Here is a 17,758-nt window from a genome sequence, read left to right on the forward strand (position 1 = left end):
GAAATTTAATATCATTTAATTCTAACTAATCGAATAAATTCCCATTTGACCACCTGACATATGATACAATTTGGCAAGAAACCATCAATTATGTTTGCAGTATATATATGTTATTCACCAGCCGGAAGGTCCGTATTGCGAACATCTGTGCCCGAGGTCTTGGATACCGCCCGAGGCCGTCCTCAATCGGGCGGTACTCAAGACAAAGGGCACAGTTTTTCCCAATACGGACCGACCTATGCTGGTGAATAACATTTTTATTTTTTTCTAACACATAACAAAATGAGTGCCAAAAGAACCCGAATGATTTAGGGCTACAATTACGAGTTTAATTACGGAAAATCCTACATAACCTTAACGATTTGTTAGCGAGTGGATGATAAAGAATACAGACGTTATTCAAATTGAAGAGAAAGCTTCCACCGAAGGCATATGGTATTTCGTGGACTGGACTGGACTGGACTAGTAAAACGCGGACTAGTAAAGCGCGGACTATTAAAACGCGGACTAGTAAAACGCGGATTAGTAAAACGCGGACTAGTAAAACGCGGACTAGTAAAACGCGGACTAGTAAAACGCGGACTAGTAAAACGTGGACTAGTAAAACGTGGACTAGTAAAACGTGGACTAGTAAAACGCGGACTAGTAAAACGCGGACTAGTAAAACGACAACAACAAAAAAAATCAATTTCATACGAAGTCGATCATAAGACTTAATGGCAAGCCAATTTAGTAAGTGACAATACCTGTTTGACTTTTAAGCTGCAAATGGGTTTGACATGCGCCAGATACAAACGAATTTATAAGTTTAGGCTAAGAAAGAATTTTATTCAGCACCAGTTCAAAATTCTAAAATACACTTTCGTCGTAAATTTCTCGGCAGAAACGCAGGAATTCGATGAATAAAAGTCGCATTAAATCTCCTTGTGTCTAGGTAGAAAGAGTCTCATTGACTTCAGCTTTTCGGTGGAAGAAACACCGATTTACACACGCCATTACAGAAAACAAACAAGCAGACTGACAACTCCCGGCCAAAACACATATTGTCATTCAATTACAATTTGACTTTCCGTGAAATTTTAAAACGGAACAGAGGTAAATCTTCGAAGATTAATCGTCGTTGGAAATAAAAAATACTTTCCGTAAGATCTCTAACTGTTTTTCTTTTTACGAGAAAATCGTCGCATGATCAGTTAACACGTGTGTGTTTGTCACACAAGTACTGCTGTTTCTTCAAAAGCGTATGCTTCAATTGACAGGTGTCACATCGTGACAGTTACTTTTCAAAAAAATGTTTGAAATTTTGTTCGGAAGCCTTTTAACTATCTTTACACTGACAAATAAAAATATTTCGGCGAAAGCTTTCTCTTTAATTTGAATAACGTTTGTTTTCTTTGTAACTCACTCGCTATAAAAATTGTTCAGTTTAAGAAGGATTTTCCCGTAAATAAACTCGTAATCGTAGCCCTAAAATCTTTCGGGTTCTTCAAATTAAAGAGAAAACTTTCAACGAAAGATTTTTATTTGTAAAGGTAGTTAAAAGGCTTCCGAACAAATTTTCAAACATTTTTTGGAAAAGTAACTGTCACGATGTGACACCTGTCAATTGAAGCATACGCTTTTGAAGACACAGCAGTATTTGTGTGACAAACACACACGAGTTAATTGATCATGCGACGATTTTCTCGTAAAACGAAAAACAGAGATCTTACGAAAAGTATTTTTTATTTCCAACGACGATTAATCTTCGAAGATTTACCTCTGTTCCGTTTTAAAATGTCACGGAAAGTGAAATTGTAAGTGAATGCAAATTGTGTTTTGGAGTCGTCAGTCTGCTTGTTTGTTTTCTGCAACGGCGTGTGTAAATCGGTTATTCTTCCACCGAAAAGCTGAAGTCAATGAGACTCTTTCTACCTAGACACAAGGAGATTTAATGCGACTTTTATTCATCGAATTCCTGCGTTTCTGCCGTGAAATTTACGACGAAAGTGTATTTTAGAATTTTGAACTGGTGCTGAATAAAATTCTTTCTTAGCCTAAACTTATAAATTCGTTTGTATCTGGCGCATGTCAAACCCATTTGCAGCTTAAAAGTCAAACAGAGATTGTCACTTACTAAATTGGCTTGCCATTAAGTCTTATGATCGCCTTCGTATGAAATTGTTTTTTTTGTTGTTGTCGTTTTACTAGTCCGCGTTTTACTAGTCCGCGTTTTACTAGTCCGCGTTTTACTAGTCCGCGTTTTACTAGTCCACGTTTTACTAGTCCGCGTTTTACTAGTCCGCGTTTTAGTAGTCCGCGTTTTACTAGTCCACGTTTTACTAGTCCGCGTTTTACTAGTCCAGTCCAGTCCAGTCCAGTCCAGTCCACGAAATACCATATGCCTCCACCGAATTTTTAATTTGTAAATGCAACTGAAAAGGCTTCCATGCAAACTTTGAAACATTTTTTGACAAGTAACTGTCACCATGTGACACCTGTCAATTGAAGAATAAAGAAATGCGTACGCTTTTGAATTAACAACAGTACTGGTGTGACAAAGACACACGAGTGAACTGAATGCGGCGATCTTCTCGTGAAAAAAAAAAAACACTTAGAGATCTTACAGAAAGTATTGTTTATTTCCAACGACGATTAATCTTCGAAGATTTATCTCTGTTCCGTTTTAAAATGTCACGGAAAGTCAAATTGTAAGTGAACGCAAATGTGTGTTGAGTTGTTAGTCTGCTTGTTTGTTTTCTGCAATGGTGTGTGTAAATCTGTCTTTCTTTGACTAAAAAGCTAAAGTCAGTGAGACTCTTGCCAGCTAGACATAAGGGAATTTAATGCGACATTTATTCATCAAATTCCTCCGGTTTCTGATGAGAAATTTACGGTAGAAAAGTCCAAATTCAGGGATTTGCAAGAATAGGCGAAAGTGTATTTAGAGAAGAACTCAAATACTTCGCTCAACGTTTCACAAACGAACAAATTGTGTTGAAGACTTCAGATGTTAACGAGTGAGAGTCAGTCAAACTAAGTGAAGCGTACCCTTCGGGATTACATTAATGATTTGATTATTTGAATATTGAACCTGCTAATCGTTTCAGGGGCGCAATAACGAATTGAATATTTGAACATGGAACCCGCTAACCGTTTCAAGAATGCAATAATGGATTGATTATTTAAATATTGAACCCGATAGCCGTTTTCGTTTTGAAAAGGCGCGGATCATCGTTCAAATCAGAAGTTCATTCCTGATTTGATTATGCGAACACGTGATGATGGATCGGAACTATTTCAACATGGCGTCAGACATGGGGGCAAATTTGAGTTCGATTGTTGTGTAGAACTTCTTGTAAATGTACTACATGGAATGTTATCGAGAGCTTTTTTCGCCTATTTACATCTTGACGAACTTGTAGAAATTCTTGTGTGTATTCATGGTCGAAAAAAATAGTTTACGGGCGAAGCCATCGCAAGACTTTTTTTTATTTCGTTAATATTTGCGATCGACTGTTTTCGCAGTGTTTTTACAGTACAGTTTGTTCATTTTCAGGATTCCTCGTCAAATAGAACAATCTTATTGGACTTCAATAAGAGATTACTGTGTGATGGATGTCCTCCCCTGGGGTGGGATGGGTGGGGAGGTGAGATCGATGGACTGAAGCGGTTGCCAGAGGCGCCTGATATGCTGACGTCTGTTCTCAACCTTACCTGCACCTGTAATTCTGCCTCAGGCTGCAAGTGGTCAGATATAAACTATATTCAGAAATGGACTTCTAATTTGAACAATGATCCGCGCCTTTTCAAAACAGATACGGCTATCGGGTTCAATATTCAAATAATCAATCCATTATTGCATTCGTGAAACGGCTAGCGGGTTCAATAATCAAATAATCAATTCATTATTGCATTCTTGAAACGACTGGCGGGTTCAATATCCAAATGATAATTTTATTAATGTAACCTTGAGGGGTACGCTTCACTTAGTTTGACTGTAATACCACCAAATTGATTTCGAAATCAATTTTTGCAGAAAAACCATAGTGATTTGAGAGCGAGGGAGAAGAAAGAATGAATATTATTTATCGCCAAAGTTCGTGACCGAAGTCTTTGCTCAAAAATTCTGCCCGGCCGGCAGAATTAGATATATTTGTGAAAACCTGCAACGAAGCTTGAGATGTTTTGCAAAGTGACTCGAGCGAAACGGATACCCCATCGCTGTGAGCGGGCACGATGGGAAGAATACTGCCCACTCTCGGAACCTATCAAATTGCAGGATTTGTAGAATACCGCCCGCTCACGAACTGAGAAAAAAATAATTGTCATTATTTTCTTGAGCGCAAGGCCACGTAAGTTGAATCCAATTTCCACATAAAGTTGTGCCGGAATCAGCTAAGCAGATGTATGTGGTAGTTAGTCTCAGTGCTCTTTCAGTTCTCGTCGTGGTCTCAAACGTATTTGTCTGTGCGTTTGCTTTATCAAAAGATTACGGACGTATACAAACTGGTTGACCTTATCGCTTGCTGCTTCAGACATTCTAACAGGGGCCGTTTTAATACCTTTGGCCCTCTTCAAACCCGAATCGGCGGTCGTTCCGTATTTGATTAGTTCGATATTACTCTGGGGTATTGCAAACATATTTGCACTCACTTACGATCGCTTCGTTGCTGCAGTGAAGCCTCTGCAGTATCGTTGTCGCACACCCAAGATATTCAAAAGAACTTTAGTTACTCTGTGGTTCATCCCAACAATTATCAGCTTACTTCCTTTGTTCTGGGAGGCGGATCGTGCATCACCGTTCCGCAAGTGGTATGTTGCCTTCTTGGAGATAGTTGGCGTCATCATTCCGTACATCATCTTGAGCGTCGCTTACATTCGGATTTTTAAGCAAGTGCGGCACAGTTTAGCGTTGAGGAAAAGATTTGGATCATCGATAAAACAAATCAACGAACACCGACGCATTTCGTCCGATGGTAAAGTGGCGAAAGTCTTCTGCATCATTTCGGTGGCCTACTTATTTTCGTGGATACCAATCATTTTTATGACAACCGCGAACAAAATTTTCGATCGTTCAGACATTATACCGAGCGTCATGGGCACAGTCTCACTATATACAGTAGTGGTTGCCTCCATAGTTAATCCAATCGTATGCTTTCCTGAAACCGGATTTTAAAGTTGTTATTCGCAACATCTGTCGAAAGAGTAGACGAGAGGAAGCAATATCCTTAAAACCTCTACAGCTTTGTCAGGTGAAAACAGAAACAGAAACAGTTTGAGAGAGCGAAATTTCCTGAAGCTTTCCCCCCTTACGAGTAGCACATAGACGCTTATACGCTCTTTCGCTCTTCTCCGATGAATTAAAACTTGGCCGAATGGGCTGGGCGGTTACTGATAGAAGAAAAATAGCATACTTTTAACAATTAAAAAGGATTTATACTCAGTATGGCTTTAACAAGACACGGAGATTTGAAAAATGGAAAAGTCACCTACGAGATGGGAAGACATCGTTGAAGTTTTTTAAACCGAAATATTGTGTTCTAGCTATCGATAGTGTTAAATCAGTGGTTCTATGACAACAATTGTCCTTTACTTTATTTGACAAATAGAGTATTATGTTTGTTTGTAATATGGTTGTTTACCTTTGTGTAACAGATGTTTTCACTTTTGTTAAAGCATACCGTTCTAATTCATTCCTCAAAAAATAATCATAATACTTTTCTTCACTGGCGAGCAAAAAGAGGACGAATTTTTATAGAGAAATCTGAGGTTTTCATGGGAAACATTTGTGTAGTTTAACTTAATCGATGTTAGGTAGGACTAAGTTTCTTTTTATTCATTTATATTCTATGCTGCAGTTTTGCCATACATCATTTGTGATTAGCATACTTATTAATACTACACCGCATTTGACACTGTCATTTGAGTTTGATAATGCTGTCTTTGCTGTATGGAAAAGAACCTCTCTTTTTACTTAAAAACAAAAAAGTAATATGTATGGAACACAAACTGGGTCGATTACTCTTCAATCCGAAGTTACATACCCCGTAGAACCGATCTGAATGTAACATGTACTTGCTGGCAGTAGATTCTAACGACGAGAGTGTTCGGCAATCTTTTTTGTCTGAGCAAAATATTGTCAAATTTTATGAAGTTTGCGAAGTGCCGATGTTCTCCCTTGGGTCAACATAAATTATTGTCTATGTAAGAACTGTCACGTCTGACAATCAAACTGAAGGAAATATCGATTATCTTAATCGATATTTCCTTCAGTTATTAAGTCCTTCAGGTCCTAGTTTTGTATGCTTGAGGAGTTTTTCGTTTCAGTTCAAAAAGTTAGGTATGTATGGAACAGCGAGAAGAATAAACGGACAGTTATCCTTGGCTTAGGCTGTTTAAGGATCCATAAATTTGTGAAGAAAAAATTCTTGCAAAAACCATGGAGAACATTTTCGTTACTAATGCGGTCTGGGTACAGGTGTTAAGCGTGGCTTTTGTCTTAAGCAACAAGAGCGAAAGCGGTATTAACCGTTTCCCAGGCAATTGATACGAAAAAACTAAATTATTTATGTCATGGAAGTAACGTCACATGACAAAAATTAAACAAATGTTTACAAGGAGTGTCATTTACGCGTGTCCACTTAACTTAAAGGTGACAATATTTGCCACAATAGCACCATTGTTAGGCCAAGGAAGTGGGCGAAAGCAGCTGAAGAAAGAAAGCCTTTTGTACGATATCCGAGGATATCAAGGGAAAGAGACACAAAAGAATTACGGATGGAGTTCTACGTGGAAGTTTCCCTTGGTGTGATCTCCGTTGTAATCGTTGCCGTGAACTCATTTGTTGTCTGTTTAGTTTGTTTGAACAAAGTCCCTCGAACATACACAAACTGGTTGACTGTTTCACTTGCCGTGTCCGACATTTTAACAGGAGGTATTTTGTTTCCCACGCTGATCATAGGGCCAACGCACGTCGTGGTAGATTATTTAATAAGTATGATCTTACTCTGGGGTGTTGCTAACATATGCGCACTCACCTACGATCGCTTCATTGCTGTTATTAAGCCTCTGCAGTACACTTACCGCATACCTGATTTATTCAAAAGAACTGTTATCGCCGTATGGTTATTTCCAACCATGTACAGCTTATTGCCATTATTTTGGAGAACGGACTATTCAAAAACAATCCACTTGGTGTACCTTGTTTGCTATGAGATCTTTGGTGTGATCATTCCGTATATCTGCATTAATGTCGCCTACTTTCAGATATTCAAGGTGGTAAAGCGAAGCTTAGCGTTGAGAAAAAATTTGGATGGTGCTGTGAAACAGATCAACGAAAACAGACGCGTCTCCTCGGATGCTCAAGTGGCGAAAGTCTTCTGGATTATCTCGGTGGCGTTCTTTATCTCGTGGTTTCCGATAATGTATATGACAACGGCCGAAGGTATTTTCAATCGTTTCGACATCGTTCCAAATGTCCTCCAAGTGGTTTCACTATACACAGTAGCTATTGCCTCACTAGTAAATCCCTTCGTGTATGCTTTCTTCAAACCAGATTTCAGGATTGTCAGTCGTAATATCTGTCGAAAGAGTGATCGAGTGAGAGCGACGTATACGAAACTTAAACAGGCTTTTCAAGCGAAAACAGATAGAGGCACAAAAAGTGGCGAAGAGCCCCGTCAGCAACCTTTACCAAAAATCGAAGGCGAGTCGTTTTAGAGTAGCGCATAGACACTCTGGGTCGTTTATTGACACGGGTTCATAATTAGGGCCTTGGTTTTTGACGATTGATGGACTTCGAAAGTTTCCCTTAAAAGGGCTTTTTGAAATAATTAGATCTTTTAATGCTAGATAGAAGCTCTTTTGACAGTTTGGCAAAAACTGAGCGTTTAAATGATGTTTTCTTCTTTATTAAAGATTGTTTAGAGCATAGTTCGGATGAACAAGGGTTAAACTTTGTTTTGACTCCACAAAAGATGGATTTACAGACCACTTATTCTCTTTGTACCTTTCTTTATTGTCTAAAAAGTTAACTAAGGGCTGAATTCGCCTGTAGCGGGAAAGCTTTTTGTTCATTTTGCGCCATGTTGTCTTCATCTTTTGATGCCATGAGACTTTTAAAAACTTTTAAAGAACTTGCTGATTTCATAAGGAATGGATAAGCAGGTGTTGACGTATGGCCTTTGGAATATATTCAAAATTAAAGTCGAAATAAAATTTAAAGCACTTTGTATTTCGTGAATAAAACAACACTTTTTAACTTTAAGAATAATATCGGTTGATTATATATAAAAAAAAAAACGAACAATGCTTTGATGAGAGAAAAAATAAATGTACCCAAGACCACAACTACCGAAGGGTCTGAGTCATTTCAAGACACCAATACCATGAGTTCTGAAGACACAATGGGGTGGATTACATGATGAATTATATGGGAGTTCTAGAATTAATCAGTCGGAAAAACCCCGGAATAGAATACGTCGTCTTGTCGACATTCAATTTAATTTAATTTCAACCATTCGAACCATTTGACCACCTGACTTGTGATAAGTTTGTTAAGAAGATATCTATAAATTTTCCAATATCTGTCAAAATTGCTTCGAGCGTGAGCCAAGAAATCTAAATAACTACATTTGAATACAAACAGCGTTTGGCTGTATAAAAATTTACATTAAAACAAGACGGAATTGGCAACGCAGGTGTACGTGGTAGTTAGCCTCGGTATTCATGCAGTTCTCCTGGTGGTGTCAAACGTCTCTGTCTGTGCGTTGGTTTGCTTCAAATAGAAATTACGGAAACACTCAAAGGGGTTGCAATGTCGCTTACTGCTTCAGACAAACTGACAGGAGCCGTTTTAATAACTATGGCACTCTTTAAAACCGGATCGGTGGTCGGTACGTACTCTGGGGTGTTGCTAACATATGCGGACTTACGACTGTTTGTTGCCACATTGTTCAACTCTAACGCTGTTAAATAACTCAAAAGACTCTATTCCACGCTCTTTAACAGTTACAACCTCATGTTAATTAGAACGAAAAAAGAGTTATTTAAATAACTCGACAATTCGCTTTAATAATTTGTTTAATTTATAAGCTCATATGTCATTTGGAGTCCTTGTTTGTTTTGTTAGGTTGGTAAACTAGTAATAAATTTTCATCCATCTTACTCCGGTCTTAATGTGTCATAAATTGAAAGGCAGGTGCTGTGCGGCCTATGACCGCGGTGCATTATTTTGACACATTTCCAACATGGCGGTCTTACCATGTGGTTGCGTCGTTTCGAACAGGAAAGTTCAAGTCCATGTTTTTCCTATTGCCAATATATGCGGACTAGAAAATAAATCCTTCCCCAATAACTTGTGACTACTGATTTTTTTTTTTATATATATATACAACTGACTTATGTTTTTGTGTTTTTTATAAGAATCATAGGACCTTTTTCCGAGGGTGCAAATCCTTCTGAATCGCGCCCTATTCTCTGTTTTTGTTTTTCTTTTTGTTTTTTTCTTTACTGTTCCCTGCTTTCACTTGACCAAAAAGTACTCCTAATAATTCCCTTTAGATAGGGCTAATCATTGAGTGCATCGCACCACAGCGCACCTCTTGCTATTTCTCCGAACCCTGCGTTTGAAGTTGACGGTTTTTTGCTTTGCGAAGTTTGGTGTTGAGATTATCTGTCGATAAAGGACCAGCTCTAAAGAGTTTGTTTTTCAGTGCAAGTAGCTCTTCTAGTAATACCATGCGACCCGGAGAAAGGCCAAGAGAAGACACGTCAGCATTGGTAGAATATGTGGCGTTGTATTGTGAAGGATCATACACCAACGGCTTATTATTCACAATAAAAGTTTGTAGCCCGTTTATGCTAAGCCAATTGTGGATGCCACTTCAAAAGCCCGATTTTTAATTTCCACGCCTGTTCAGTCTTTTTTCCCCTCTTTCCAATGCTATGCTTTTGATAAAAAGTTTCTCTCACTTTCTAAGATTAAAGTTTAGGAGAATTCCATGATTGCTTGAATATATTAATAATGTGAAGAATCGAAGCGCAAAATTTTAACATCTCAGGTGCTCGCAGAATTGTAACACTTGAGCTGCTCGCAAAGTTGTAACTCCTCTACTGCTTTTAGGTAAGCAGCCTCCATGTTTATGTGATACTTTCTGTATTTCTAGTGTAACCTTTAAAGTTCCTCTTGTTCAGCGATCTTTACAGTAAGGGCCGGAAATCCAACACAGACCACAAACGGTTTCACGCCGCTGCGAATATGTATTTCAAAATATCCAGTACAAATGCCTAGAGAACTGTTGTCATATTAGAATCGGAATAAAAGAATTTAACTCTTACAGTTAGAAAACCGAGAATGCAAATAAACAGGATCTGAAGGAGGTTTAATCGGTGAAACTGATTTGCATTCAGTCGCTAAAATGTTCCTGGATTGACCAGTTCGCTAGATACTTATTGTCAAAGCCTTGTGAAGCTAGCAGGAAGCGTGTGCGGCAGCCGTTTCTCCTCTTAGCCACTAATGAAAGTTTCTCTTGTCACCTCTTTAAAATGCACTAACAAAGTTTTGATGCCCATAGAAACACAAACATAAATGTTCGGAATTCATGTTGACCTTAGTCGCATGAATATAAAATGAAAATGAACTTGAAGCGACATTAGACCCAGAACGCACCGCAGTCGTAGACCGCACACCACCTGATTGAAAGGGAAAGCATTATGTATGAATTTAAACGTCATCCTAATCATATTCTTTAGATGGTGAATCTGAGTTTTTCCTGCTCTTGGCTTGTAACCAAATGTTCAGCATCTTCACTCGACTTCGAAATGTACCATCTGCTCGAGAATGATTGTCTTTCTCTTTATTTGTTTCAAACATAAAATGTACTTGAAGGTGTTTGTTTAATTAGCGTCCTTCTTGGTGCATCAGAAGAGAATGATGAGGAGAGAAGATTCTTCCAATGCTTGTAGTATTTGTTTTTTTCAGCAGACTCGTTCCATGTGTCGTGCTTTAGTTGAGACTTGCCCAAGATTGGCTTAAACGCATGCCAACGTATCATGTTGTTCTTTGATTGTTTTGCAATGATAAGACCTGATAAAGATCGACTGTTGTTTAACGCATCTCTTCGAAGATTTCTGATATAAATTTCGTAGAGCCATCTTAAAATCAGGTTTTAGGAAAGCATACAGCAGGGGATTTACCAGCGAATCAGTAGCTATGGTGAAGAGAGAAACCGATGGTAAGATGTCGGGGACAACGTGGAACCGATTTCTAATAAAAGCTGTTGTCATGTAGAGAATAGGCATCCAAGAGAACAAAAACGCCAAACACACATTGCAGGAGATTTTGGCCACCTTGGCGTCCGAGGAGATGCGTTTGCGTTCGTAAACTTGTCTTGAGACGGATTTCAAGTTTTTCCTTAACGCTAAGCTTCTGCGCACTTGTCTGAAAATCCGTATGTAGGCCGCAGTTATGAAGATGTACGGAACGACGACACCAAGGAGCTCCAAACACGCCAAGTATACTCTGTGGGCTGTTTTAGAATGATCTGCTCCCCAAATCAGTGGAACAGAGGCGTACATGGCTGGAACTATCCAAAGAATCGCTATTCCTCTTTTGAAGAATTTAGGAACGAGATAGGGATACTGGAGAGGCTTCATTCCAGCAATAAAGCGATCGCAAGTCACTGCGGAAATGTTGATAACACCCGAAGTTAAAGTCGTCGCGACGAAGTATCCTTCGACAACACATGATGGTTTGGCTAGCTTTATAGGAAATAGCATGCTTTCAGTCAGTATGTCAGTCACAGCAAGGGACAAAACCAACCAATTTGTGTATGCTCGTAGGGTTTTGTTTAAGCAAATCAGCCCGACAACAACGACGTTGGAGAGAACTATAAGAACTGACAGAGCACCGAGGATCACCACTCGATAAATCCTTTCAGTTGTTTTTTCCACTCTAATTTTCCGCTGATAGGTTGAGCAAAACTGAGTCAGTTTACACTTGGGACGGAACCGTTGCGAGACTCCTACTAATGCATCGCTGATGTGTTATTTCTTCTGCGGTGAACAAAATTGATCTCTAACAAAACAATACCTTAGACTTTGTTTATATATGTTTTATTCCAAATTTTCTGTCAGTGTTTGACATTTAGATACATTAAAAGGTAAACATTATTAGCTGGCGAAATCAAATAGTTTAAGTGCATATAGTGTTCAATTAAAATTTTCTGACCCAGTTTATGGTGAAGTGTCAAAGTGAGAAATTACAAGACGAAAACGAAAGTTCTTTAATTAATTTGACTTAGTAGCATTTTTTACAAACAGGAAATTCAATGAAAAAGCTGGAGTGAGCCTTTTGAGGGTCTGCATCTAATTTAAATTATTGCATCGAATTACAGTAGAAATCATTTTAAAGAGATCTTGGTTTTGTCTTTCAAAATAACCACTGCTTTTGGGCCTTCATTAGCGGCATTGTCTCTTACAACGTAACCAAAGAACTTTTCAACTTTATTTTTGTGACAGAAATTGTTCATGTTCGGGGAAATTAGAAATAGAGAAAAAAGCTTTTTGTTCTGGTGAAAATTGGGAGCTCGTGAAATATATTTTCAAGTGATGTTTGCATTTCAAAGCACCGCACATCCTGTACTGCGCATAACATCATCCAGAACTCCTTGCGAATAAGCGCGCTTGCATTCCAATAATTTGGCGGATTTTTGCCTCCTTTTCAATCAGTGGATGAACTTAACTGGTACTGGTCTTCTACTCTGAAGGACCATAATTGTAGCCTTGACAACAACGAATCGAGGAGCGGTTTGAATTTATGTCGTTTGAAAATTATGTATTTCTTTTCCAAAAGTTATGCATTACATTGTGAAATGCGCCATGTTACCCAGAGTTGCGTGTACGATATATATTCAGTACATCAGAAAATTGTGGGAGGTAGGGCTTGAGGTGCAGCATAAAGACCCTATTTTCTACAGTTGTTTTTGGAAATGTGTAATAGTACACAACATGTTCTTTAACCAATGTTTCAACTCAATTTTCTTTTAGGATCAAGCAAAGAAAGCAGAAATTGTTAAGGAAGTGCAGAGTATTGTCCTGAACAGCGAGAAGTAAGTAGGTTTATTCGAACTTCAAATTAGGTATGATAGGCAGGAGGAGGGAACTCAAGGAAGGTAGTAGGGAGGCAAAGAAGAAGGGAGACTGCTGAAGGTTGCAAGGAAGAAGAGACGGTAAAAGCTGACAAGGAGGAAAAGAAAATGGAATTGAAAGACTCAGGAATAAAAGGAAGAGGGATGGGGTGAGGGACAAAGGAATGGAGGGGAGGAGTGAAGTAGGGAGGGCGAGAAAGGGATGAAATGGAAGAATGGGGTGGGGTGAGGGACAAAGGAATGGAGGGGAGGAGTGAAGTAGGGAGGGCGAGAAAGGGATGAAATGGAAGACTGGGGTGGGGTGAGGGACAAAGGAATGGAGGGGAGGAGTGAAGTAGGGAGGGCGAGAAAGGCATGAAATGGAAGAATGGGGTGGGGTGAGGGACAAAGGAATGGAGGGGAGGAGTGAAGTAGGGCGGGCGAGAAAGGGATGAAATGGAAGAATGGAATGACGGATGGAGGCATCAATGGCAGGAAGAAGAAAAAGGGAACTGAAGACGGAAATTGAGGACCAAAGGAAGAGATGGATGATGTGAGGTAGGATGATGGAAGGTGAAAAAGGGAAGGAAGTGAAGATTGGAAAGGAAGATTGGGAGAACGCTGGAAGGAAGCGGAGATTGGAGAGGAGGGATGGGAGAAAACAGGAAGGAAGGGAAAGAGGATGAGGGGAACGAGTAAGGTTCTAAGGGAGGTTGTGCTAGGAAAGAATGCATTTTTTAGGGAGGAAGGTAGGGGGTAATTAGAAGGGAGCGAGGCGGGAGGGAGTCTGAGGAGAAAGAAGAGGAAGACAACCTTTGAACTTTTGTTTTGAAATCTCTACAGATCAAAGGATGATATAAGGGACTGTGGCGGTGTTCAGGCGCTTTGTCGCCTGCTGAGTCTTAGCAGAGATCCACTGGTTCTTCAGCATGTACTTGCAAGTCTTGCATCTCTTTCATTTGACAATGCAAGGTGAGTACTACCTTTGAATGTAGTTAAGTTAAATCATGATTTTCTCCCAGTGAAATATTCAGCGAAATAAATATCGTCCTTGTCGTATCGACTTTTTTGAGATTCTGTTAATTTTCAGTAACTGCGACGAAGTAACAAGCCAAGGTGGACTTCAAACGATGTGCTCTTTGTTAGGAAAGGTATGGGTTTGCTGCTTGTCAGATAAAGTTTCCGGCCGGTCAGCGAAAATTCCGAAATTTTTTTTTGTTTCCCGTAGTGTGTATCTTCCTCTCTTGTGGTCAGTTCCCTGTTAAAACTCGCACAATTATTGAAACGGTAACTTCGTTTTCAGTGGACTGAACTTGTAATTTTTTCCCTGTGTTTTGACTGAAACGTGAAAATGCTGCCATCTTTTGAACTTTGCGTAAGGAAAAAAAATAAAGGTAGAGACTTGAAGACGTTCTGCGCGAAAATCCTGGCCAACTGGCCAAGGCAGGCTCTGTAAGCGAATAAACGTAGCTTTTGTAATTAGACGGTCCAAAAGGGGATTTCTCTTTCGTCTTTCGGTGTCAATATATCTTTGAGCAAATAGGTGATGAGGAAAAAAGAAAGATATAAACTATGGGAAGTTGTTTGACTCGACACTAAACCCTGAAAGCTAGAATTATTAGAAATGTGTGGCAGACACTAAAGAGAATTGATATGTAGAACATCCTAGCGAGACGGCTGGGTCCTGTTTGTTATGAAGTTCAAACGTGTTGTTTTTATCCGTTCCTCTGTTTTAATCTGTCCTGTCAAGACGAAAAACAGCGCAGTTCAGGAAAGCATAGCTTGGGCTTTGAAGAATCTGGCTGCCACAGAAAGGTATTTTTTTTTGTGTGCTCCGCTGTTTTCGGCCCCTTTTTTCGAATTCTTCTGTCATCCAATTGGCGTTTTGAAACTTTTTCCTTTTATTTTTCGTCAGAAATCAAAATGAGGCAAGAACTCGAGGAGGGCTCCGGGCTTTGTGTGAACTTTTGAGGACCACCATGGATGACAAAGTGAGTTGACTTTCTTTTTAGCTCTTTGCTTGCACTGCTCTACTTTTGCTTGCCCTCGAGTTGTTGAAAAAAGTTCGCATGACGTGAGTGGTCTGGAGTCGAAAATGATGACCGATCCCGATTTAGTCACGTTGTAGAATTTGTTGAAAAGGAAAAGTTACATGTGTGTCATGTTATGTTACTTCTGAAAGAGATTGGAGTGGGCCTACATACAGGGAATCAAAACTCCCCACTCCACTGATATGGTGCGATAAGACTTCGATTTCAAGTCCATGTCGCTCTTTGGTATTTCAGGGGACATGGTAAATTAATCGTTTTGTCCTGTAGGAGTCAGAGGAGGGATAGCAGGAATTCTTTCCTGAAATAAATTGATGATGCAAAAAATATGTAATAATTGTAAGAATTGTAGTATGGGTTGGGGAAAGGAATTTGGATAGGAAAGGAATTGGTTATCTTCAATAACCTGGATAGTGAGAGTATGTGCTGCCATTTTCCCGACAGGTCCTAGAGAGAGTGACGTGGGCTATTGGATCTCTTGTCGATAACAACACCAGGTACAAAAGTGTTCCAAGCATTGATTTTAGCCAGTCAATGAAAGATATCAATCCTCCTGTTGTCGGTGTCTTCTTGCATTTTATTTTTTATAGCTTAGGATTGGATGCGTGTGGGTGCAAGGGGGGATGGAGAGAAATTTTACTTTCGATGGTCTTTTTTGTGCATTCCTTATAGTCCTTACAGTATATCCTCTTACATTTCAAAGAGTGTTTTCCACCTAAAAGGTTGTGTTCTTTTGAATTAATCCAAGGTGGTCGTGATGCAAAATGGCAATTAAGTTTGCAAGTTTTAAGTACGCTCATAGTAAAGTGGCATGGGGAAATACGCGCCTTATATCTTAGATAACTGTGCTGTTTGTTCATTTTTAATAATGGTAAATTATATTGCGTTTCCCCAGAAACTGTCAAGCCGTACAAGATTGTGGTGGCCTGAAAACCATGTGTGAATTGGTGTCACTGGCTTACAGCGAAAATGTTCTAGAGCGTACAATTTGGGCGCTAGGAAACTTAGCTATCGACATGAAGTAAATCGATCCTTTTTTTCTCGTTTGATTCTTTAATAACGCAGTCTTTAATTGAGTGTCGATAGTAATACGTGGTTAGATTGGTTTAAGCTTCCCTGTGTAACGTGACTAGTCAAGAAATCTCGCGCCACCCCCAACCAATCAGATGCAAAGTAAAACCCGTCACGTGTTCTTCACCCGCGTTTTCCCGCCGCTTAGTTAGTTAGGTTCCTTCAATATTGAGTCCTCATTTGTTCCTTGTGGTAGATATTTGCCATTGATCTCTGGCCATTTATGCTCATCGAAATGCACTTTATTTTCAATGCTGTTGATAGTTTGGGTGAGTTTCTTTTACTGTGAGGAAAGGAGACTGTAAATCATGAATATGAAACGCACCGCTATGGTTCAATGATACCAGGTTGTTGTTTCATTTATTTTTCTCAATGCTGTAGTTATTATCTATTTCTTTCTGTTTTTTTTTAGGAATCGCAATTTTATTCGACAATATGGAGGCCTTGAGAACATTTGCAAAAAGCTGCAAGAATTACCCTCCCAACAGGTGAGTTCACAAATATGAGGCGAGGAACCAAACATCAAAATGGATAATACTATGCGAACGTGTTGGCTTTGGTCAAAATTCTACATTTTCTCAGATATTTGTCTGCGGATATCTCCTTTCTGTATCCTCGGAGCTCTCAATTTTCGTAAAAAGGTCATTCTTAACTTTCTTCTTACCAGATCATAAAGCAAGGTGCCATGACGCTAAAGACCTTGGCGAGTAGTAATCACCACAATAAGGACGTTATGGTCAGATTGGGAATGATTAGCAGCCTTCGAAGGTTAGTAACGCTGTTTAAGAGGTTCTTCCTCGTTCTATGCTCTTGCCAAAGTAATGTTCGACATATTTTTCTTTCCTTTCTTTTTTAGTTTAATGACAAATGAGCAGCAAGGTTTAGGTATCATCCCTCGCCGTGTGTGTGGCGATTTGCTACAGCGTCTTCTTGGCTCAGCTGCTGGAAACATACATACAAGCTCAACCGCTACGGCGCCGGACAATAGTACCCAAGAATGCTCGATCACATCTGGCGTTGTCATAAAGCAAGAGCCTGAGACGAGAGCAGTCAATGGTCTGATGCAGAATGGTGATGTTGACAGTGAAGAAGACGATGACCTACCCCCTCTCGGTGGGGAGGACAGTGACGAGAAAAATGAGAGGTTTCCGTCTGCGATAATTACACCACCCCCAAATACTTCTGAGAACCTCTACCCGAGGGAAATTTTCCCCATGTCGGAGACGCAGAGAAGTGCTGTTGCTAGTTCTACTGTAAGCATCAGAAATCACGCAATACGTCGTGTGGAAGAGAATGATGTAGTTCCATATAGGTGAGTTGGTTTAAATTGCTATTGTAAGAAAACTTTTTTTGGAATGAATGCAAATTTAGAAAACGACGGGACTGATCAGTCCAAGTTTGGGCTGGGGTCCCCAGGTACCGAACCCCCCCCCCCCCCGGCCCCTCTTTAATGAGCATACCTCCTCCCTTCCCATCCCCTCCCCCTAGGCAAAAACTGTAGTATAGAAACACAACCAAAATATAATGCTG

General features: G+C 39.7%; 2 protein-coding genes and 1 pseudogene across 6 annotated transcripts in view; 2 read left to right on the plus strand and 1 right to left on the minus strand.

Annotated features, from left to right (window-relative positions):
• Positions 1-17,758, plus strand: part of LOC111332867 (putative ATP-dependent RNA helicase TDRD12) — a 67,528-nt gene that overhangs the window by 39,860 nt on the left and 9,910 nt on the right. For 4 of the 5 annotated variants that reach the window (XR_002695086.2, XR_002695087.2, XM_022938333.2 and 1 more), the window contains 10 exons: positions 13,030-13,091; positions 13,953-14,081; positions 14,200-14,260; positions 14,860-14,924; positions 15,025-15,100; positions 15,602-15,654; positions 16,053-16,178; positions 16,641-16,716; positions 16,896-16,996; positions 17,085-17,540. Coding sequence is in view for 3 of the 5 variants with exons in the window: in XM_022938333.2 (XP_022794068.1) it covers positions 13,030-13,091; positions 13,953-14,081; positions 14,200-14,260; positions 14,860-14,924; positions 15,025-15,100; positions 15,602-15,654; positions 16,053-16,178; positions 16,641-16,716; positions 16,896-16,996; positions 17,085-17,540 (1,205 nt within the window). In the remaining 2 variants the exon portion in view is untranslated. Of the gene's footprint in view, positions 1-7,248; positions 9,148-13,029; positions 13,092-13,952; positions 14,082-14,199; positions 14,261-14,859; positions 14,925-15,024; positions 15,101-15,601; positions 15,655-16,052; positions 16,179-16,640; positions 16,717-16,895; positions 16,997-17,084; positions 17,541-17,758 lie in introns of those variants that run through there. The other variant, XM_088754431.1, reaches the window with a different exon arrangement.
• Positions 2,111-5,903, plus strand: LOC148734981 (5-hydroxytryptamine receptor 4-like; annotated as a pseudogene).
• Positions 11,014-12,863, minus strand: LOC148734982 (adenosine receptor A2b-like). The gene is made up of 2 exons (XM_088755458.1): positions 12,847-12,863; positions 11,014-12,019 (listed from the first exon to the last, which is right to left on the minus strand). Exons 1-2 carry the CDS (start codon positions 12,861-12,863, stop codon positions 11,014-11,016), a joined length of 1,023 nt encoding a protein of 340 aa, XP_088611584.1.

Source organism: Stylophora pistillata, chromosome 3, assembly GCF_964205215.1.
Source record: "Stylophora pistillata chromosome 3, jaStyPist1.2, whole genome shotgun sequence".
NCBI lineage: Eukaryota > Metazoa > Cnidaria > Anthozoa > Scleractinia > Pocilloporidae > Stylophora > Stylophora pistillata.